General features: G+C 32.4%; 2 protein-coding genes across 2 annotated transcripts; both read right to left on the reverse strand.

Moving 5' to 3' along the window:
- On the reverse strand, positions 12297–13485 carry LOC105166342 (probable carbohydrate esterase At4g34215). Its single transcript, XM_011085663.2, has 2 exons — positions 12842–13485; positions 12297–12607 (listed from the first exon to the last, which is right to left on the reverse strand). Exons 1-2 carry the CDS (start codon positions 13436–13438, stop codon positions 12413–12415), a joined length of 792 nt encoding a protein of 263 aa, XP_011083965.1. The 5' UTR covers positions 13439–13485; the 3' UTR covers positions 12297–12412.
- Positions 20568–21800, reverse strand: LOC105166343 (probable carbohydrate esterase At4g34215). The gene is made up of 2 exons (XM_011085664.2): positions 21166–21800; positions 20568–20929 (listed from the first exon to the last, which is right to left on the reverse strand). Exons 1-2 carry the CDS (start codon positions 21760–21762, stop codon positions 20735–20737), a joined length of 792 nt encoding a protein of 263 aa, XP_011083966.1. The 5' UTR covers positions 21763–21800; the 3' UTR covers positions 20568–20734.

A 23607-nucleotide genomic window follows, 5' to 3' on the forward strand; every position in this document is an offset into this window, starting at 1 on the left:
AGGAAAGAGGGAGGAAATTACTCTCTCTTTGATTGAAAGTGTTCAATTTTCTGAGTGATGCATGGAGTTTTGGATTGTATGGTATTTATAGAGGGTGGATGCGGAGAATCACCAAAAGTCATGCCAGGGTTGTTGCAATGGAGATTGAGTTAGTTCAACTTCCTAATCATCTTTCCTCTACTTCTGCCTGCATGTTCCAATTATTAGACATGTATGATCATAACACTGCAAAGGTGTTCCAAATCAACCTTTTTTAGGCTCATACAAGTGTAAATTAATCAAAGTTTTTTTAGTTCAACATGAATATTTTACACAGAATACTAGTTTAAAAGTTTCAATTTACACCAAATTTATCCAAGTTTTAACTACTTCTAAAATTGTGCTTATGATGCGAATCAAGTTGAGCTAGACTAATTAAATTCCACCCCGGCCTTTTTTTATGATTAATTGTGAGGGTTAGGTAAAAGTTCATAGTGAATAGTAATTAACCAGAGCAACGCGACCGTTACTGGTGTTTCAGCAAGAAATGTTAAAATATTGGCCATAGCTAAAGATCAAGACAAATATTTTGGTTATAATTAACTAGAGTTACAAAAAATATTGACTAATTGTAATAAAAATTTCATTTTTCATATTTGTTTGTGGCACTATTATTGATGTTATTGATTTATAATAATTTTTTAGCCGTACTCATTTAAAATAAAGAGAATATATATATATATATATATATTAAAATGCAATTGAACAGTGCAAGTATATTTTAACAAAAATATAATCATATTAGTTTAATTTGGCCATCTATTCCTAAAGAGTTGAAAGTAGGTAAGAAAATACATTTTCAGATGAAGTGGCAGAAGAAAGACAGATAGATAGATGTGAAAATCTGTACCAATTTGTGTACGGTGTGAATTTCTTTGGTTTGGAAAGACGTTCACCAAATAAAAGTTGAAACTTATAGTAGTGATAATCTAGTGGGCATATAAATATAGTAATAATTATGATTGTTGTCCTTACACTATAATTATAACATGTGTAATTAATTATATAGTGGCAATTTTCTACATATTTTTTTTTATTATTGATATTACCGAATTACATCATTTACTTAAATAATGTCACTAATAATATTATAAAATTTTTTGTAGCGAAAAAATTAAAATATTATTTTTTTAATATATATATAATTAGCGACAATTTTGATATCGTCATTGATACCATATAAAATAACAAGCCCCAAAAGAACTCGGTATGAAAGAAAGCCCAAAAAAGACCCAAGGTTGAGAGAGGCCAAGAAATCAAGACTTTGGCCCTCAGCTCCTGAAGGGGGTCTATCAGGGAGGAAGACTCGAACGAGCTCAGAAAAAATGTCTGCGTGGTGGCTAAGTAAATCCCAAGAGGAATTTTATTGACGTGTCTCATTGCCACAAGAAATGGAGGATAGTCTCATTGCCACAAGAAATGCCTGAGGATCCAGGAGGCTCAGTGAGCCCATCCCAACGGCCCCTGGAAATATGAAGAAGGAATCACACTCGCTTGGGAGGATAAGCTCTCCCAACGGTGAGGAGTCACGGCCTAAGACAGAAAGACCCCTTCAACAACTGGAGTCTATCAATATCAGTAACTATCCTCCTGAGTGCCAAGAGGACTGGGCTCTTCCAACCGGATGGAAGAAGGGGCTATGAAAGGGCTCATCTCGATCCCCTTGGTCTTTGGTAATGTTTTCTTGACAATTACATGCATGGAAACCTTATTTCTCAAACACTCTTACATCTATTTTCATTTGCTAATCTTTGTGCTTTGCATCGTGATTATTATTTTCATTACTATTTATTAATTTAAGTGTCGGTCTACTAATGAATTTTCTGTAGGCCCTTGTTCTAAGAATTGTGAAAAGCTAGGTCTAAAATTTTTGAGTTGGACTCACTTGAACGAGCAACATTTTCACATCAGTCACAACATTATCATCGCTAATATTCTTCCTTTTTTTTTTTAGTGATAATGCATGGTATTAATTTATATAATAAAAAAATTATCTATAAAAATTCAAAGGAGAATGTTTTAGTTTTTAACATCATATTGCGTATTCTTGTCAAAAAAAAAAAAAAATCATATTGTGTATTCTATTAAAGGGTTTGATTTAGTAAAGCTATCGTCATATTTCGATATATGTCTACAATTAATAATGTATTGAAAATAAATACTATTAATAATAAAATGGATGTCATTATTGTAATTATTGCATAAGTCAAACATTGGTTTGGCTAACAAATATTTATACACTAAGATATGGAATACAGGTTCCCAACATCATAAATTGCTACTTTAACATATTTGATTATTACCTCATATGTGGACACTACAAAAAAAAATGTGGAGTTTGGCACGGATCAGACATTGTTCCAAAATTCATTCTATATTGAAACAAGTATCGGAACACATTAGAAACGAAATTTGGTGATGACGTCATGATCCCCATTTTTTATGAGTTATATTTTTGGAATAGTCAAATCGTGCCAATATATGTTCCAAAATATCAATTATAAATGCCATTCAAAAGGCCGTTCCAGCATTGTAACGATAAATGATTGGAACTTTGTTTGGAACACATTATTAAAATTAGGAATAGTCGTGCAATGACCGTTCCTATATGTGTGACCATTGATGTCCAAAAGATGACAGTTAGTAAATGTATTCTAAAATGAGGTACAATTTGGAACGATTTTGAGTACACACATAAGCAATTATACAAAAAAGCGTTCCTAATTATGTGTTTTACTTGAGAAAGAATGTGGTACAATTATCGTCCCAAAATTCGGTACAAGTTGAAACGATTTTGTTGTTTTATTAATATTGTATTACTATGACTGTTCCAAATAAAGTACAACAGCTATAATTCAACAATCAAAATAACCGTTCCTAAATCCGGTCCAATGACAGTTTCTAATTATAAAATAATGACTACTTTTTAACGACTAAATATGTGTTTCAGTACCCATTCCAAAGACCATTCCAAATTTTTCTATATATATTTATCTAATTCCATTTAATTTTACTATCTTCTTTCATTATTTTTATTTTCTCTTTAATCATAACTAAGATGGTGTGAATGCAAGAAACAGCACAAATTTTCGCGAGAAACAGAGAATAGGCATATTTGGTTGTTGTTTTAATTAGTCTGTAACTCTTCATTTGCCCTTAGAATTGCAATCATCAGAAAGTTTAAGTCTACTGACTTTTGGCTTTTCAAATATCCATACAAGTTCTTAAACTAGTGGGACTTCCCCTTTGCTTTCTCAGGTCAAACTGAAATAGGAGGATACCCAAAAAAAATTTTCATGATCATGATGATGCCTGGTTTCCATGAAAAATTGGTGAATTTTTTTTATCGGTTTACGTATTATTTTGTCTTTATTTTATTTTATTTTTTGGCGTTTAAGTATCTAAACAGCCCAATGAAAATATGATGCTTTGTCATTTGCTTGTTCTCAGAATTTGCCACCAACTTTCTTTAAGAAGGTAAGGAAGAGACCGGATCGGGCCATCGTAACAAGTCGTAAAGGAAGGTAGAAGATGAATGTTTGCAGAAACGCTGAAGTTCTGATAAGTTTAAAAAATGGATGGCCTGAATTTGTGCATGATCATGGGCTGACTGTTGAAGATGTTGTGTTTGAACTCACCGAGTATACCAAAAGAAAAGAACGAATCATTCAATTCTGACGCAACAAGCAATATCCATGTCAACAACATTAAAATGCTGCAATACAGCTTGTGAGATATCTGAAGGGTATTCCTTCAACAGGTTTCTTTTATCCTCTAACTCTGATTTTCATCTAAAAGTTTATTGTGATCCAGATTGGGGAATATGTCAAGCCACAAGGGAGTCCTTAACAGGGTATTGCATGTTTCTGGAAGCTAGTCTAATATCTTGGAAGATCAAAAAGCAAACCGCAGTTGCAAGGTCTTCAGCATAAGCTGAGTATAGAAGCATGGAAGCCACAACATGTGAAATCACTTGGATAATGTGTTTGCTACTTGATTTTGGTGTACTAGCTCAAACTCCAATTCCTTTCTTTTGTGACAACAAAGCCGCGTTACACATCACGGCAAATCCGGTGTTTCATGAGAGAACCAAACACTTAGAAATTGATTGTCATATTGTAAGGAATAAATATAAGGAGGGGATCATTCAGCCAAAGTACATTGCTTCCAGACAGCAAATTGCTGACATTTTTCATAAGGCATTTGCAGGAGCTGCCTTCCTTCATTTGCGTTTCAAGTTGGGCATGGTGTCCTTAGCACCAAGTCCAACTTGCGGAGGGAGTGTTCAAGTGTTGAAGAAACTCAATGGAAGCTGCAGTTGAATGATCAAAAGTGCATCCAAGTGCCGCAAGGATGAAAGACACAGAGGACAAAGTTGTGCTTTCACTTATAAAATCGCTTTTTTAAATTAGCAACTTTTAGTGTATGTTGGATGCTGGTAGTTGAGTGAAGTCCAGCAGTTAATCTGTTGGTTATTTCACTGACCATTCGTATGCATATATAGCTGTAGATGTACAGCCACCAGAAGTATGAAATTCCAGTTCTCTGTAACCTCCTTTTCTTGCATAAATGAAGGTTTCATTCCCTTTTTTCTCTCTTATGAGGTATACACTTAGTTGTTGAGTTTTCTATTGTTGATTAACGAGGAGCAGGTACATCCCGATTGGGGATTTGTGAATCTAATGACGAGTTTGACGAAGATAGCTTTGACGAGCTTACGAGACTGGAGAAGAGAATAATTATGATTGAAAGTTCAGCGTATCTGTAATCAGATATTTGTAAATAATCCTTATATAAATTAATGATTAATTATATATTTTTTAATAAAAATTTATTCTATTTAGGAATGAATATAAATAGAATTTCAAAACCATTCCTAATAGGAATGGTCATAACTAAAATTGTTCCTAAATACTCGTGAATAATATTAAATTTCAAATAGGAACGGTAAAAAAAAAAAAAAAAAACATGCCTAAATACATTACAATATTCTACAAATAAAAAAGAGAAAAATTCAAAAAAAAAAAAAAAAAAAACATGCCTAAATACATTACAATATTCTACAAATAAAAAAGAGAAAAATTCAAAATATAGGAAGCGTCAATTTATTTTGACTGTTCCTAAATCAGTTATAAACAAACTTAATGTCGCGCCAAATGAAAAGTGGATAAAAAAATCAAATATAGCAATGATTTTTGAATATTTGATTGTTCCTAAGATAAATTTAAAGAAAATCATGCCTAAATGTATAAACTATGCATTCCTAAATATGTCCAACGAATTCTAGTTCATTTCCCGGTTATTATATCACAACACCTGGGATCCTGATTAACTCCAAACATAAACGCATAACAATACTTTACATATATGAACATATCTAACGGTTTGATCCAAAATCATATAATCTGATGGACAGTTGCATCGTTTTATGTATCAAATACGATATCTCAGTATCCGTATAACAAAAATGTCCAAAACTCCACCGAATATAGTACTTTTCGATTTAATCATATCCGACGGTCTAATTAAAATTTTAATGATTTGATTAGGTGATCTAATATAACAATATAAGATGGTACTACATCTATGTAAGACTAACAACTTTAAATATACAAATATACTTGATATTTGTACATCAAGTATACTAACAAACATTTCATCATGTTCTATCACTATATAAATTGTAAATGGTCTAATTAAATAATAAATTGAAGGTCATTATGTCCATAACTATATTTGAAGTTATATAATTCCAAATCCGAAAACCCATTTATCAAGTGCAGCTATAGATAAAGATAGCCCGTCGATCAAGAAATACATAATAAACTATGTAGTCCCCATATGGTCTATTTTGTATATGTCGCTGTGGCATAATTATATAGAACGAGCAGTTTGCAGCAAAAATCATGTTTGAAAAATGAATTTATGTTATAATAATGGAAAAATTCTATTTTTGTCTAGTACTTTAGGTTATGTACACTTCTTATCACGCTCTAAAAGTAGGACTCTTACTTTATGTCCTAATTTCAGGACATAACTTAACCGAAATAGTAGAAATAATTTCTATTCACTAAATTAAAACACGATAACCAAAACAACTATGAGCCTGAGCACTCAGCCTTCTTCCTAATCACCTTGATCTCCTTCCTCGCTCAGCGAAACCCTGACTTGATCAATTTATCACCTCTATCAGGAGGAAAGAATTTAAATTATGTAAGCAAAAGCTTAGTGAGGCCATGAGTGGGTGTACGTGGAAGAAAATAGTCAATAATAGAAAACTTAATCAAATATTTAAATTATATCATATTGACTGACAACAATAACAATTGAGCCTGTGAAAACTATATCAGGCTAGGATCGAATCTTATGATCACCACCTTGTGTCTCCTAAAAGACCATTTATTACCTTATCTTTCTTGTAGGGGAGCGACCCCACGATCGCATTAAATTGACCATACTTAGGTACACGGTGGCGCTAGTCACACGCAGAAAACCTCCAAACTGCCCGTGAAAGGACGCCCAGGTAGAAACTGAACGACGAAACCTCAACTGGCAGCCCAATGCTACCCTAGCGTGCCCGCGAACCATCCATTCCCGGGCCCATTGACTGCTTTGCGAAAACCACATGATCGAATCCACAAAGCCAGTCAAACAAATATATAGAAAATAGACCATTTAAAGACTACATGCACATTCAGTATTACGACGAACTAACCAATAGCAAGATAAATAGGTCATTTTGGATACTCATATGGACTCTAGGGGTGGCTCCCAACGAAAGTTCATAATGATTCCAAAATACTACATGAAAATAATAATAATCACACTGTAGCACTTAACTCCATAAAGTTCTAAAAGTCCATTCACACCCAAGTAGATAGCCAAATATCATATTCATTTTCGTTTGTCAATGAATGATTTCAAAAATATTTACTCAAAAATTCCTCGAACAAAAAACCACTTTTGTACTTATACGGTAGACAAGCACGATATAGATATAATAATCCTCCAATTTGCATAATTTCAAATGACACTCACCTTAAGCCCACGTGATTAGATGTGGTCCACAGCTAATGTGATCTTGAAGAAATCGAGTTGATAGTTCATCTACAAGCCCACGTTGTTCCCTATATATTTAAAACTATGAGCATGACAATCACTTGTGTCTGAATGTAGTCATATACAAGTAATATTCATAGTCATATATTGAATAGAATTATGGTATTTTAAACTTGAAATATATCTGTCATATATTTTTTTATATATATGTTGATTAATCAATCAAATATAGATTGCAAATTAAGCTTATTCAAAAATAAATACTATTAACTAACCCATAAGTTGCTTTAGTATTCGCCACTTCATTTATAATTTATAGTACTAAATCTATTCAAATTAATCAATTAATAATTAGTATTTATATAATTCACACATTTAACAAGTAGAGAATATTACTAACCTTCTCGTCTCAAATAATATTAATGGGAATAATTCTTTTATTTACTTAATAGAGACCTAATTCAATTGAGGGAGAACTGCACAGTACGACTTACTAACAAAGAAAATATAATTATTTAAGAAGAAATTACTAAAATTAAACCAAAATGATTTATTAATTTCCAAATATATACAAAACTAATTAACTATAATTGATTAATTGCAATTAGTAATAAGCTTTATATTCAAATAATCATTGGCTAATTTTAAAATTGATCAATTAACTGTCATGAGGTTTTGGGAAGTAATCAATTAGTTAATGGTTAAATACTTAAATAAATAATTAATCTCTAATAGCAATTCAGGTGAAAACAAAGAAAATAGCTGCTGCCTCTTCCTCCGATTTTTGAGAGAAATAAATACATCACCTTCAAACTATTAGAAATAAACTTTTATGAATAATCTTAAACAAGAAATAGATAAAAAAAACTAAATAAATCTCATAAATAATAATAAATTAATTCATTAAGAACGATACATGCTATTTTGTTAATAGATACAGGGTGTCGATCTTTTAGTCCTATGGAATTCTTGAAATCTATATACCATATATAAAAGTGTGCATATTTCATTTGTTTGTTCTCAATTGTGAGAACAAATTCATACCTTTACTTAAATAACCTTTATAATAATAAATAAAAATTACTTATAAAAGTATCAAATTCTATTAAAAGAAGATTATTTAAGAGTTCTAATACTTCTAAACTACTTAGACAATGATTAATATATCCTACCAAAAAAATAGGCTAATATATATTATGTCTATGCAATTAACTTGTTAGAAAATATTTTTAAATACTTTAAAAATATTATTTTACTAGCACAATATAACTTAAAATGAATAGCATTGGAATAATACATAAAGTAATAAACTTCAAAAACTGTATATATGTTTATATATGAAAAAAAATAAATTTCATGAAATTTTAATAAAAAATATCAATCTTATTAAATTAGAAATAATTTTGAAAATTTTAACATGGGTGACTTCTTACTAATTGATTTTATTTTAATATTAGCAGTAGAAAATTATTCTTCATGTACTTTTGATTTTACCATAATATATCGGAGATGAAATAATAATACTAAGTGCAAGATGTGATTTTATATAATTGTGAGAATCTCTTGAGCGTTTATTATTATTGTGAGAAAATATTTGTATCCTTACTGTGGTTCTCTTTTCAATAATAAATTAGAGAAATAATTACATTTAGACCGCCTAATTTATGTTGTGTTTACACAAATATATCACCCCTGTCGTTCGATAATTACATATCCCACCTCTAACAACCAAAGAGTAGGGGTAGTTGTATAATAATATTGATATTTTTGAGGAGTGTATGCGTAACATTTCAAAATCCAGTGGTGGTTTGTGTAAATAATTTTGACGTTTCTGATGGTGTATGTGTAATTATTCAAAGAAATTGGGTGATCTCTAAGAAAAAGCCTTCAGTTACAGGGTGTAAATGTAATTATCTCTAAACAAGAATTAGTTATAAGAATCAAATTCTATCAAAGTAGAAAAGTTCTTTTCTAAAGAAAAATTAGTACTTCATTAACCGCAATGTCGGCCAAAAGTAGCGGCAGAATAGCCAGTGGAAGATACGTCTCTCCAACATTATTGTAATCAACATTCCTAGTGAGAAAATGAGCTAAAATCATAAAAGTATTTAGTATTCCTAATTTGTCTGAATTACTTAGAGAAAATACATTCTAAAATATAAATAAGCAAATAAATTTTAACATTAATTTGCTAGGAACAATTTTAAATATATTTTTAAAAAAATTGATTTAGTTGGGCACTGTAAAATTTAAAATGACTAAATATATAATTTAGTTGAGTAAGATGTAAATATATATTAATTCAAACTTTCAAACATAAAAAAATAATAAAGAATAAATATTAAAAAATTCCAAATAAAAATCATCAATTTTATTATAGAAGTCTCTTGAAAATTTTAAGTGATTAAATTCAGACAATTCTTTTTAGATTGTATCTTTCTCTTTTTCCCCATATAGAACGCAATGGAGGTAAAATAATAAAATAAGTGCAATTTGGGTTTAAATTGCAATGACAATTTGGGTTTAAATTTGGATAAATTTCTACTTTTTTTTTCGTAGGAGGATATCTGCTTATTTGCAATATCACAAGGGATAAATTGCATTAAACTCAATTTTTATATATTAAGTTGAAATTATATAATGAAATATCTCATTATATAATTTTCAATATTAGATAATCTTGTATATGCATGAAAAATTGAGTTTTTAAAAACATGAAATACTATTGAATAAGAATTATATAATACCAATTAAATTTATATGAATTAATGGATCAAAAAATCTCATTGAAAATGTGAGAATAATTACATTTTATGCAATAATATTTTAAATTTGAAAATTAATGAAGAATGTACAATAAAACTTTAAAAATTGATAGTAAATAAAATTACAATAGTTATAGGACGTCTCAATACAATTTAATACGGATACATCTTTTATTTAATATATCAATTAAATTTAGAAGTAAGTTACAAATACCAATAAATGATTTCCTCATCAATTAGAATAATCATTATCAATTTTTGTTTGAAAATGTAATTATATACTAATTAATGATTCAATAATAGAAATATTAATAATATTATGAGTTTAATATTTTTAGTAACTAATAAATTTGATATTCACATCTAAAAATATATTTTTACAAGTGCACTGTACGTGATACTTCCTAGTAGTTCTAAAAATGTGAACTCCTCAGTTTCAGTCCTAAAAAATATAGTTTGCACATGATTTTTGCCGTCAATTTCTTATATAAAGTTTGCAAGAGGACTAAAATTAACAGAACTAGAAATATATTAGGCCTAAGTCATTAGAAGAAATTTAATATTTAACCATATTTAATTATCTGATTTAAATAAATATCTTTAGTAAATAATTATTGACCACGATAATGTAATGGTTGTTGGCCATTGTTTTTCTGAGTGTAACTAAAGTATTTGTCAAACTTAAAGCCATATCAAAAGCATTTCCTATAGCTCATAGTCATGGTAAAAATAGTTCCGTGATAAATAATCTAAGATTTTGTATTATTTTATTTCTAATCACAATAAATAATAATAATTATTAGGATTTTAGTCCATAATTAAAAAAGTTGTTGCCAATTTTAAATTTTATTACAGTGAGCTATTGGTTGGAAAAAAAATCCTCACTATAATCAAATTTGAGTTGAATTTTCCATGAATTTTGGCATAAAGATCAAATTTCCCTTCATCTTTAAACACTTAAAAATTTAGTTATTTGAAGTCTTGGAGGTCTTATCCAACTTCCCTTCACCTCTAATTAAAAATGATTTTAGGTTCAAATATCGCTGCAAATAAGTCGAGTTCGAGCTCGAGCTTAATTAATTTTTCATCTAAAATATCTAAATTCAAAAAAAAAAAATACAGACGACTGTATCATCAGAACTACATTATTAAAAAATTTAAATAAGAACCAGAAAGAAAATTTTCACAGAAAAAAACAAGAAGAATCAATACGATGAAAGAAAATTGACAACCATGAAAAATCATTACATTAAATAGTTATTTTCAAAGAAATTAACAAAACGTACCAAATTGTTATTAAGCTTGTTTATAGATAATATAAACCAACATACAATATTTTAATATTATCTAAAACTAAAATATGATATATTGACTGACAGTTATAATATATGGTGAATTTTAAAATAAATAAATTTTATTGTAATGGATATATAAATTATAACGATAAAATTTATATGCATTATATTAAATATTTATTTACAAAATAATTATCAAAATATACTAAATTATTGACTAAACTTGTTTTTAGATAATATAAACTAAAGTAACATAGTTTAGTATCATCTGAAATTAAAATCTGAGATTTTGACTACTAATTCTAACATATAGTATTTAATTGCATTTTATTGTAGTCGATATTGAAATTGTAACAATACAATTCATATGCATTATGTTAAATATTTATTTACAAAAAAAAATATCAAAACATACTAAATTACTTATTAAGCGTGTTTTTAGATAATATAAGCAAAAATATCATATTTTAATATCATCTAAAATATGAAATATTGACTAACAATTCTAATATATGGCGAATTTGAAATAAATGCATTTTGTTGCAGTCAATATTAAAATTTTAACGTTAATTTCATATGCTCTACATTAAATACTTATTTACAAAAAAAGTTATCAAATGTACAAAATTATTGATGAAGCTTGTTTTTAGATAATACAAACTAAAGTACCATTTTTCAATCATCTAAAACTAAAATATGATATTAACTAATAATTCTAATTTATGATGAATTTTAAATATTATTTACAAAAAGAATATCAAAACTTACTAAACTGTGTGCTTAAGCTTGTTTTTAAACAAATAACTAAAAATATTGTATTGTATTATTTAATAAAATTAAAATATGAGATATATTGAGTAATAATTCTAATATATAGTGACTTTTGAATATGTGCTTAAATAATATTTATAAATAAAAAACTAAAAGAAAGATGTGATTCCCGAGCTCATGAACATAAAGAATCAAGAGTCGAGCTCACCAAGGGCTCAAGCTCAAACAAGCTTCACTCGAGCTCGAATGTGAGCCGGGTCGCCTCATCTTGCACTCCTAGGTCGCGAGCCAGCTCGGCTCATCTTGTAGCCCTAGGTTTAAATTTCAAATATATTTGTAATTTGTTATGTAATTGAAGACACGTAAGATAGTTATTTGGAGCCAATAAAAATATTATATTCAGCAAATATTCAATACATACATATGTATTATGATCATAATTTCCAACTAAACCATCTGAGAGTGAAGCCCATATGAAGAATATCATGCCATAAATTGGGTAAAGGCATCAGCCATCATTTTCCCAACCTTGACTTCGCCTTCCGTGCTAAGATGCAACCCGTCATTTCCAATTTCCATTCCCTTTGCATCAACACATTTTACATTTGGAAGGTCCAATCCCAACTGAGCTTTCCTTACTTCATCTATATAAGGCCCTTCTGCTGATGCCAACGCCACCTGTACCAAAAAAACAAACAAACTTAGAAATAAAGGATTGAATTTAGTGTATATTCGTATGCGTCTTGTTAATTTAACATATATACAATGTGCATAAAATATTTATTTAAATCATAGATGACGTCATTTTTATGATTGCGAGGTAAATTTATCAAGTACGACACAATTTGTAATAAAGAGTTCTATCCGGAAAAAACAACAACAAATCGAAAATTTGGCAAGTTACTATCATACCAGGATCACAGGCAGCTCAGGCAACTTCATATCAGATCGAATGTCGGTAAAGAACTTTGCCAACCTCATCTTGTATAATTTAGCATCCTCTTGACTCCGTGTGTCACTTTCACCTTGGTACCATAGAATAGCCCGAATTATTCCTCCATCGTGCAATGCTGCATGAGCCCGCGACAGGAGTTGTTTATAGAGTGGGCTGCCACGCCTCCACTCGCTTATCTGTGTTCCTCCAATGGCACAAGGGACCAAGCCGATGTCCCCAATGCTTATATTCTTCTGTAGAACAGAATTGGCAAACGCCAGCCCTGGCCCTATACCGCAAGCTTTTAGGTAATCTATGTCGCGGTGGAGAGGCGGCCGGGCCTCTTCCCATTTATGCTCGGAATTGAGCCTGAGTACTTTTGGACTTGATTGGCATTCAGGAGGGATATATCCATCCCAGACGCCTGCATGGATTCCTCCTCGGCCCGCCATATTACTTTGTCCTGCTAGTATGAATATGCTTTTGCCTTGTCGGGTATTGCCATCAGAGGCATTTTTAGTACTGATCACCAAGGTGGAGCAAGACAAAAGCATTAACCAAATAAGGGAAGACATGGCTTCCCTATGGCAAAGTGCTTGAAAATGGAGGCCATTAATTACCCTTTTGGCTGGGGTATATATAGATCAATATGGGTCCACTATTTAGAAGGAGATTATCTTGGAAGACCACTTATGTACCTATAAACATGGAGAGATAGCCCTCTTCAGCTGTTTCTGTTTGAGAATCTTACGCCAGAAATTAAGAGGTATGCAATTTTGTTTCAAACTTCCGACGGATTTGGATATTCCCATTTCTGTCGCCTATTAACTATTAAATATAGAAAAATGCTAATTATTTGAAAAACTACTTTTCCTTTTTCTGAAAAGAAAATCAGATTTGGCTGAGCTATGCCTAACAAGATGTTTAGAGGTAAGAATGTAAATAAATTAGTACCTCCTACTAATTAATCATATTGAAGAATTAATGCGTCTATATATGAAAAATATCAATTTTTTAACTCTTATATATATACAAGACTTCAACAAATTAACAGAATAAATTTATAACTTATATGACTTGTTAATTTTGCCTCTATAAATATGTGTGAAATCTAATAGTCACTGCAAAAGAAGGCGGGATTTGGGGCGGGTTTTGAAATGGTTTTTTTCTTTCTTTTTTTGGAATGGTTACAAGAACACAGAACTTATTTGGAGCGAACTTTGGAACGGGTTGAAATCCTTTCTTACAATTGGCGTTACAAAAGTTTAAGAACGATTTACGGAAAATCGTTCTAACTTGGGATGGTATTTGTACCGATTATTGTAAACCGTTCCAACTTGGGGTGGTATTTGTACCGATTATTGTAAACCGTTCCTAATGTCGATTTTGTCCAAAAAAATTTTAATTTAGGAATTGGAACAATTAGGGACGGTTCTGGAGCAGGTAATTTATTTTTTAGGTAAAATTTTGGAACAGTATTTATAATACTCGTGATTTAATTTTAGAACTGTTTTTTAATTGGGATCGATTTAGGAATGGTGTTTGGAACATGGGTTATTGAACTTGGAATATGCTTCTTGAACTGTTTTAGTAATAGAATTTGAAACGGTATATGTACTTTGGAATATATATTTAATACTGATTATTTGAAAAGGTAATCTATTAATTTGGAATAATTCATCCAATTTAGGAGCACTTTTTTTGGACAGACTTTGTAAAGGATATTGGAACAGGTTTTTATAAAATTTATAATATTTTTTTAGCATTACTAAACCCATTTTTAAGTTTTGAATTTTATAATTTTTTATAATTTATTAATATATTTAATAAATTTGAATAAATAAATAAATTTATACATTTTAATAATCTTTCATATATAATTAAATTGATTTAATGAAATTTTAATTAATTTTATCTATACATTTATTAATTGAATAAATATAAAATAATAAAATTTAATAACATTCTGAAACATGAATAATTAAAAAAATTATATTAATATGAAAAAGTTTTTAATTATAAAAATAAAAAAAAATGTAAAACCTAATCTAAACGCTCCTCGTCAGCATCCTGATTCTCGGCCGTGGGATTTGTCGGAGGCAGTGCTGCAGTCGACGAGGAGGCCCGCATCTCCCTCATCATGTCTATCATGGTCTCAAGGCAGCCGATATGGTCTTCCATGACCGGGTTTGTTGGTGGCGGTGTCGATGGCGAGGTGATATGAATGTGCGGCTGGAGACGTGGGCCTCAAAACTAAGGCCGAACATTCAGCTCTTGTTCTTGGCCCCTACTGCAGCCAACCACATCTATTGCTCCGTCATCTCCACCAAAGCCTCGAATTCGGTGGGGGCATCGAGGTCGTCGGCCATGGGCTGAGGCTAATGATCCTCCACCATCTTCTAGAACGTCTCCTGCAAACCAAATAAAATTGTTAGTACTTTTGTTAAATGTAGAATTAATTATTAAGAAAAATAATAATATCAATAAATTAGCTACTTACCGCCACCTCCGCTACTCTCGGCTCGCTCCAACCCCCGTCCTCTTTCTTCTTGTAGCAGCGCTTGAATAATTCCATTTATTTAGAGGGTAGTCCGAGCTCTGTCTCCTGTATAAGAAAAAGACAGTTAATTTGCATCATATATAAAGATAATGATTTAACAGACATAAATTATTATTACTCACCAACTTCCTCTTGTGCATGACGATTGAGGAAGACCCCCTTCGGTACACTATCGAGGATGTTGTAGGGTTCGCTGCCCGGTTCGCCTTATTCTTTAAGGACTCCTGTGGGAAGTCCTTGGTGGCCCAATACGCTTGGAGCTGGAGATAGACCTTGTCGGCCAGCTATATAGGCCTGACCAGGCTGGACCAGCGATGGAAAGGTCTTCCGAATGTACTTTTCGGCTCACATGTGGAAGACCCGGAACGTGGACTCATCGTCATAGTCCCACCAGTAGGTCATCTGCAGTAATCAGATTAAACAAATTACATTAGTGAATAAATTAAACAATTAGATTATATATTAGATAAAACTAAATTAGTTTAAAATTAATTACCTTCATGCTCTCGAACGAGAAATGCTATGGCGGCACCTGCCTCAGACACGGCCATGGGTAGGGAAAATGTCCCCGCACGACGGCATTGATGCACTCGTGGAACCTTCGGCCAGACTTTAAATTAATTTGATATTAAATATTTAATATTTTCAAGATAAAATAGTTAATAATAAAAAAATTAGGTACACAAACTTACCTCGCGTCATCGAGGCTGATATACTGTTGCGCTAATGGTGGGGGTACTGATGGTGGTGGTAAGGTGGAGCAGCTGTCGATGTGGCAGGCTCCTGTAACTGATCTTCCACAATCATATATGCAACTCCAGATGTATCATCTAGAGTCTGCGGAACGGGGGACGGTGAGGGCGTATCGGTGGTGTGGGTGAACGAAGGGATGCTTCCCCAACCTGAAAAGCATTTGACAGTACTGGTGGTAGTGGTGGGCCACGACCACGACCACGCCCTAGACCACGCGGTAGAGACAGCGTACCACTAGACATTATCTACACAAATTATATAAAAGTATTAGTCTAAATTTTTGGATTATTGACATTAATATGTTAATGAAAAAGAAAATACTATTTTTTTTATTATTATGTAAAAATGATAATATTGGAAAAATTAGTTTATTTACATTATTACGAAAAAAAATATTAGTATATACTGGGAATATTGTTCTAATTTTTTTAATTTTTTTTTATTAATATGTAAAAATATTATTATTGCGGAAATTTGTCTAAATTAATTTTGTGAATATGTACATTATTATGTAAAAGTGTTAGTATATATTGGGAATATTATTCCAATTTTTTAATTTTTTAATTATTATGTAAAAAATTTATTGATGTGCATATTGTTTAATATTTGGCAAATTGGTCTAAATTAATTAATTGCATTTTATTGTAATCGATATTGAAATTGTAACAATACAATTCATATGCATTATATTAAATATTCATTAACAAAAAAAATATCAAAACATACTAAATTACTTATTAAGCGTGTTTTCAGATAATATAAGCAAAAATATCATATTTTAATATCATTTAAAACATGAAATATTGACTAACAACTCTAATATATGGAGAATTTGAAATAAATGCATTTTTTTGTAGTGGATATTGAAATTTTAATGTTAATTTCATATGCTCCACATTAAATACTTATTTACAAAAAAAATTATCAAATGCACAAAATTATTGACGAAGCTTATTTTTAGATTATACAAACTAAACTACCATCTTTAAATCATCTAAAACTAAAATATGATATTAGCTAATAATTCTAATTTATGATGAATTTTAAATATTTATTTACAAAAAGAATATCAAAACTTTTTTTTGGGTAAATTTAAGTTTCATTAATAAAACAAGGTCGTATAGTACAACAATGCTCAACTGGTGCTTTCTCTCTCGACAGGCCAAGAGATACGCCATAATCTATATAACGCACATAAACTAACAGAACGAGATAAATTAACACTGATAATCCTCTGCCTTATATGTTCCACAATAATGGTGGCTATGATATTTGGTGGTCGCTCCGTATGCTCAAAGTATCTCAAATTTCGTTCCCTCCAAATGTGGTAAATGAAAGCAGCAAGGAGTGCACGATAAGCCATAATAATGATATATTTTCCTCTCCATTTTCTTGCCACTCAACGTCCCATGACCACTCTCTATTAGGCCATTCAAATCGAACAATCCGCCGAATCGCTGTCAGGCATCTTCTGGCATAACGGTATCGAAAAAATAGATGAGTATGTGTCACCATTGTGCCCTCATCATATAATATACAGGCGCCTAGATATGATAGCCATGGTTTATCAGTTGTGGATAGTTTCCCCAAATTGCAAACCATAGGATGAAATTATGCCTGGGGTTCTTCAGAGAACCCGAGAGTAGTCAAGACCAACCTACCTTGGGTCCCGGTGGGTCCACTAGCCTGTAAAGAGATGCAACTGTAGGTCGTCCCATCTCAAATCGCCAATAATACGATCCATCATGTCATGAATAATTGGCAATGTATGCAAAGTCTCCAAGCACTCAATGTCCATAATGAGAGGCCAATGCCATTGCCCCTCTATAATAACACTGTTGAGCTTGTTCGCCGTCCGAAACCTAAGCAGACGTGGACCCTGTGAGAATCTCTCAATAAGGGGACCAAGGTGATACCATGGATCATGCCACAAATAAAATAAATTTCCATCACTAATCAGATAGTCCACCATCGTTCGAAGAAAGGGGCGTAGACGAAGGAGTTTCCTCTAGCCCCACGAACCCCCATTGTCAGTGACCGTCCATACAGATTTATCACGTAGCCGCCCGTTATATAACAATTCTACCCAAATTGATGCTCCACATCACATCGAATAACATCACACAACTTCTTGCTCATCAAGGCAAGGTTTAAAGTAGCGATGTCCCGTAGGCCCTAACCCCCCTCCAATGCAATCCTACAGACATCCCTCCATGCTACTTTGGCATATCCACTGGTCCTTGTGCCCTTTCACAGAAAAGCTATCAAACGCTTTTCAATCTCCCTCAAAACACCTTTAGGTAAGATGAATGCAGAAGCCCAATATATAATTAACGCCATAAGGACAGATTTAAGAATCTGTACCCTCCCAGCATACGATAATCTCATTCCTTCCCAACCTTTAATACGTTGATCAATTTTCAATAATAAAGGCTGGAAGTCTGTTATAGATAATTTAGAGGAAAGTAGAGGAAGTCCCAAGTACCTCATCGGAAGATGCCCTTCTTGGAAGCCGAGCATCTCTAACAGCTGCCTGTGCAAATCGACAAATGATAAGATGACTCTTATGCACATTAAGTCGGAGACCTGACCAGGAGGCGAATAGGTCCAGCCCCTGCTTAAAGACCCCTATAGAGTCCATATCAGATTTGCAGAGCAGCATCAGATCATCTGCAAATCCAAGCTGAAATAATCAAGAAGGCCCACATTTCAAATAAAAAGAAAAACACATGTCCTCATCAATCATCTGCAGAATAATTAAATGCAGAACCTCCATTACGAGAACGAACAGATATGGCGATAAAAAGTCCCCCTGCCGTAGCCCTCTCGATCCCGTAAAGAAACCATGAGGTTTCCCATTCAGACCGATGGAAAACGAGAGTGTCGTGACACACTCCTCTATCCACCTAATGAACGTAGTCGGGAATCCAAACAAGTGTAACACTGCAATTAGAAAATCCCATTCTACCGTGTCATAAGCTTTTCGAATAACCACTTTCAGTGCACATCTAGGATGTAGGCGCGCTTGATTGTAGCCTGTAAATATTTCTTGTGGTAACAGTATATTGTCTCCAATACTTCGACCAGGAATAAAGGAAGCCTGACAAGGGCTTATCAACTTATCCAACACCCTACTCAAGTTTTGTATAATAAGTTTGGCAATAATCTTATATAAAATATTACAACACGAAATAGGGCGAAAATCTGTGACCATCATAGGGGCATGTACCTTAGGGATAAATGCCAGAAGTGTGGTGTTGATTTGTTTCCGCAATTTTTCCGTGGTAAAGAACTCCATGATTGCCTTCATAACCTCCGGACCCACGATTGGCCAGGCAGCTTTATAAAAACTCGATGAGAACCCATCCGGTCCAGGTGCTTTATCTTCAGCAATGTCAAACACTGCCTATTTGATGTCAACTGCCGTGACGGGTGTAAGGATCTGAAGCCCTTCCTCCTCATTGAGGACATGTCTAGCCCATGGCCTCAGATACCGGATATCTATCACCTGCCTTCGTCTTTCTCCGCTTAACAGTGCCTGATAGAAGGAGACAAACTCATGAATAACCTTTCTTGGCTCTGAGTAGGTGGTCCCGTGTTCATCATTTATTTGCAAGATTCTCCGAGTGGCACGTCGATGAGCTATCTTGCAAAAGAAAACTCGTGAGCACTAATCCCCATCCTTCATTCATTGTATCTTAGCTCGCTGTTGTAACATGATTTGTTCCATTTTTATCACACACCTCACTGAGGTCACAAACAACATTAAAATCTCCACCTACTATCCATGGATCATCCACACATTAACCCGCAAGCACCCCCAGTGATCGCCACAACTCACGCTGTTGAGCAATTTCAGTGGCACCATGCACAACAGTAATAATTACATTCGTATGAGTGCTCTAATAGTTACACGACAGTGTACAAATTGATCACCTAACTCAATCACATTAATATCAAAAATAGTGTCATCCCAAGCAATCCATATACGATTCCCAATAGACACAGGATTCACAAACTACTTCCATTGAGGTAGTAAGAAAGAATATAAAAACTTACTAAATTATTGCTTAAACTTGTTTTTAAACAAATAACTCAAAATATTGTATTTTATTATTTTATAAAATTAAAATATGAGATATATCGAGTAATAATTCTAATTTATAGTGAATTTTGAATATAATATTGAATATGTACTTAAATAATATTTATAAATGAAAAACTAAAAAAAAAGATGTGATTCCCGTGCTCATGAACATAAAGAATCAAGAGCTCGAGCTCACCAAGGGCTCAAGCTCAAACAGGCTCGACTCAATCTCGAATGTGAGTCGGGTCGCCTCATCTTGCACCCCTATGTCGCGAGCCGGCTCGGCTCATCTTGTAGCCCTAGGTTCAAATTTCAAATATATTTGTATTTTCTTATGTAATTGATCACACGTAAGATAGTTATTTGGAGCCAATAAGAATATTGTATTCAGCAAATATTTAATACATACATATGTATTATGTTCAAAATATCCAACTAAACCATCTGAGAATGAAGCCCATATGAAGAATATCAGGCCATAAATTGGGTAAAGGCATCAGCCATCATTTGCCCAACCTTGACTTCGCCTTCCGTGCTAAGATGCAACCCGTCATTCCCAATTTCCATTCCCTTTGCATCAACACACTTTACATTTCGAAGGTCCAGTCCCAACTGAGCTTTTCTTACTTCATCTATATAAGGCCCTTCTGCTGATGCCAACGCCACCTGTACCAAGGAAAGAAGACAATGTTAGAAACAAAGGGTTGAATTTAGTGCATATACCTACTCGTCTTGTTAATTTAACATATATACAATGTGCATAAAATATTTGTTTAAATTAATAGATGATGTAATTTTTATGATTGCAAGGTAAATTTATCAAGTACGATACAATTTGTATTGAAGAGTTCTATCCGGCAGAAACAACAACAAATCGAAAATTTGGCAAGTTACTATCATACCAGGATCACAGGTAGCTCAGGCAACTTCATATCAGATCGAATGTCGGTAAAGAACTTTGCCAACCTCATCTTGTATAATTTAGCATCCTCTTGACTCTGTGTGTCACTTTCGCCTTGGTACCATAGAATAGCCTGAATTATTCCTCCATCGTGCAATGCTGCATGAGCCCGCGACAGGAGTTGTTTATAGAGTGGGCTGCCACGCCTCCACTCACTTATCTGTGTTCCTCCAACGGCACAAGGGACCAAGCCAATGTCCCCAATGCTTATGTTCTTCTGTAGAACAGAATTGGCAAATGCCAGCCCTGGCCCTATGCCGCAAGCTTTTAGGTAATCTATGTCGCGGTGGAGAGGCGGCCGGGCCTCTTCCCATTTATGCTTGGAATTGAGTCGGAGTACTTTTGGACTTGAATGGCATTCAGGAGGGACATATCCATCCCAGACGCCTGCATGGATTCCTCCTCGGCCTGCCATATTACTTTGTCCAGCTAGTATGAATATGCTTTTGTCTTGTGGGGCATTGCCATCAGAGGCATTTATTGTACTGATTACCAAGGTGGAGCAAGACAAAAGCATTAACCAAATAAGGGAAGACATGGCTTCCCTATGGCAAAGTGCTTGAAAATGGAGGCCATTAATTACTCTTTTGGCTTGGGTATATATAGATCAATATGGGTCCACTATTTAGAAGGAGATTATCTTGTAAGACCACTTATGTACCTATAAACATGGAGAGATAGCCCTCTTCAGCTGTTTCTGTTGAGAATCTTACGCCAGAAATTAAGAGGTATGCAATTTTGTTTCAAACTTCCGAGGGATTTGGATATTCCCATTTCTGTCGCCTATTAACTATTAAATATATAAAAATGCTAATTATTTGAAAAAGTATTTTCCTTTTTCTTAAAAAAAATCAGATTTCACTGAGTTTGGAACACGTTCGTAGAACTGTTTTAGTAATAGAATTAGAAACGGTATATGTACTTTGGAATACATATTTGATACAGATTAGTAATTGTATTTGAAAAGGTAATCTTTCAATTTGGAACAATTCATCCAGTTTAGGAGCAGTTTTTTGGAATAGACTTTGTAAAGGATATTGGAACGGGTTTTTATAAAATTTATACTATTTTTTTTAGTATTACTAAACCCATTTCTATGTTTTGAATTTTACATTTTTATATAATTTATTAATATATTTAATAAATTTGAATAAATAAATAAATTTATACATTTTAATAATATGTCATATATAATTAAATTGATTTAATAAAATTTTAATTAATTTTAACTATACATTTATTAAATGAATAAATATAAAATAATAAAATTTAATAAACATTCTGAAACATGAATAATTAAAAAAAGTATATTAATATGAAAAAGGTTTTTAATTATAAAAATGAAAAAAAATGTAAAACTTAATCTAAACGCTCCTCGTCAGCATCCTGATTCTCGGCTGTGGGATTTGTTGGAGGCAGTGCTGCAGTCGACGAGGAGGCCCGCATCTCCCTCATCATGTCTATCATGGTCTCAAGGCAGCCGATGTGGTCCTCCATAGCTGGGTTTGTCGGTGGCAGTGTCGAGGGCGAGGTGATATGAATGTGCGGCTGGAGACGTTTAATATTTAAAGTTTGCACAAAATTTTTGCCATCAATTTCTTATATAAAGTTTGCAAGAGGACTCAAACTAACAGAACTAGAAATATATTAGGCCTAAGTTACTAGAAGAATTTTAATATTTAACCATGTTTAATTACTATAATTTAAATAAATATCTTTAGTAAATAGTCATTGATCACGACAATGTAATGGTTGTTGGCTATTGTTTTCCTGAGTTTGACTAAAGTATTTGTCAAACTTAAAGCCACAACAAAAGCATTTCCTATAGCTCATAGTCTTGGCAAAAATAGTTCCCGTGATAAATAATCTAAGATTTTGCATTATTTTATTTTTAATCATGATTAATAATAATTATTAAGATTTTAGTTCATAATTAAAAAATTGTAGCCAATAGAAAATTTTCTTACAGTGAGCTATTGGTTGGGGAAAAAAAAATCCTCATTATAATCAAATTTGAGTTGAATTTTCATTGAATTTTAGCATAAAGATCATATTTCCCCTCATCTTTAAACACTTAAATTTAGTTATTTGAAGTCTTGGAGGCCTTATCCACCTTCCCTTAACCTCTAATTAGAACTGATTTTAGGTTCAAATATGGATGCAATAAGTCGAGTTCGAGCTTGAGCTCAATTATTTTTTTAAATAAATATCTTAATTAAAAAAAATACAGACTACTGTATCATCTCAAATGCATTATTAAAAAATTTCAATAAGAACCAGGAAGAAAATTTTCACAAAAAAAACAAAAAGAATCAATACGATGACAGAAAATTGACAGCCATGAAAAATCGTTCGGTCCAATAGTTTAATGAGAAGTAACTAA

This window comes from Sesamum indicum, linkage group LG7, assembly GCF_000512975.1.
Source record: "Sesamum indicum cultivar Zhongzhi No. 13 linkage group LG7, S_indicum_v1.0, whole genome shotgun sequence".
In the NCBI taxonomy this organism is placed as follows: domain Eukaryota; kingdom Viridiplantae; phylum Streptophyta; class Magnoliopsida; order Lamiales; family Pedaliaceae; genus Sesamum; species Sesamum indicum.

Coding starts and splice junctions, on each gene's coding strand:
- LOC105166342 (XM_011085663.2), bottom strand. CDS start 13,438: ATGTCTTCCCTTATTTGGTTAATGCTTTTGTCTTGCTCCACCTTGGTG. Junction 12,608..12,841: donor CTGAGCTGCCTGTGATCCTG/GTATGATAGTAA, acceptor TTTTTGGTACAG/GTGGCGTTGGCATCAGCAGA.
- LOC105166343 (XM_011085664.2), bottom strand. CDS start 21,762: ATGTCTTCCCTTATTTGGTTAATGCTTTTGTCTTGCTCCACCTTGGTA. Junction 20,930..21,165: donor CTGAGCTACCTGTGATCCTG/GTATGATAGTAA, acceptor TCCTTGGTACAG/GTGGCGTTGGCATCAGCAGA.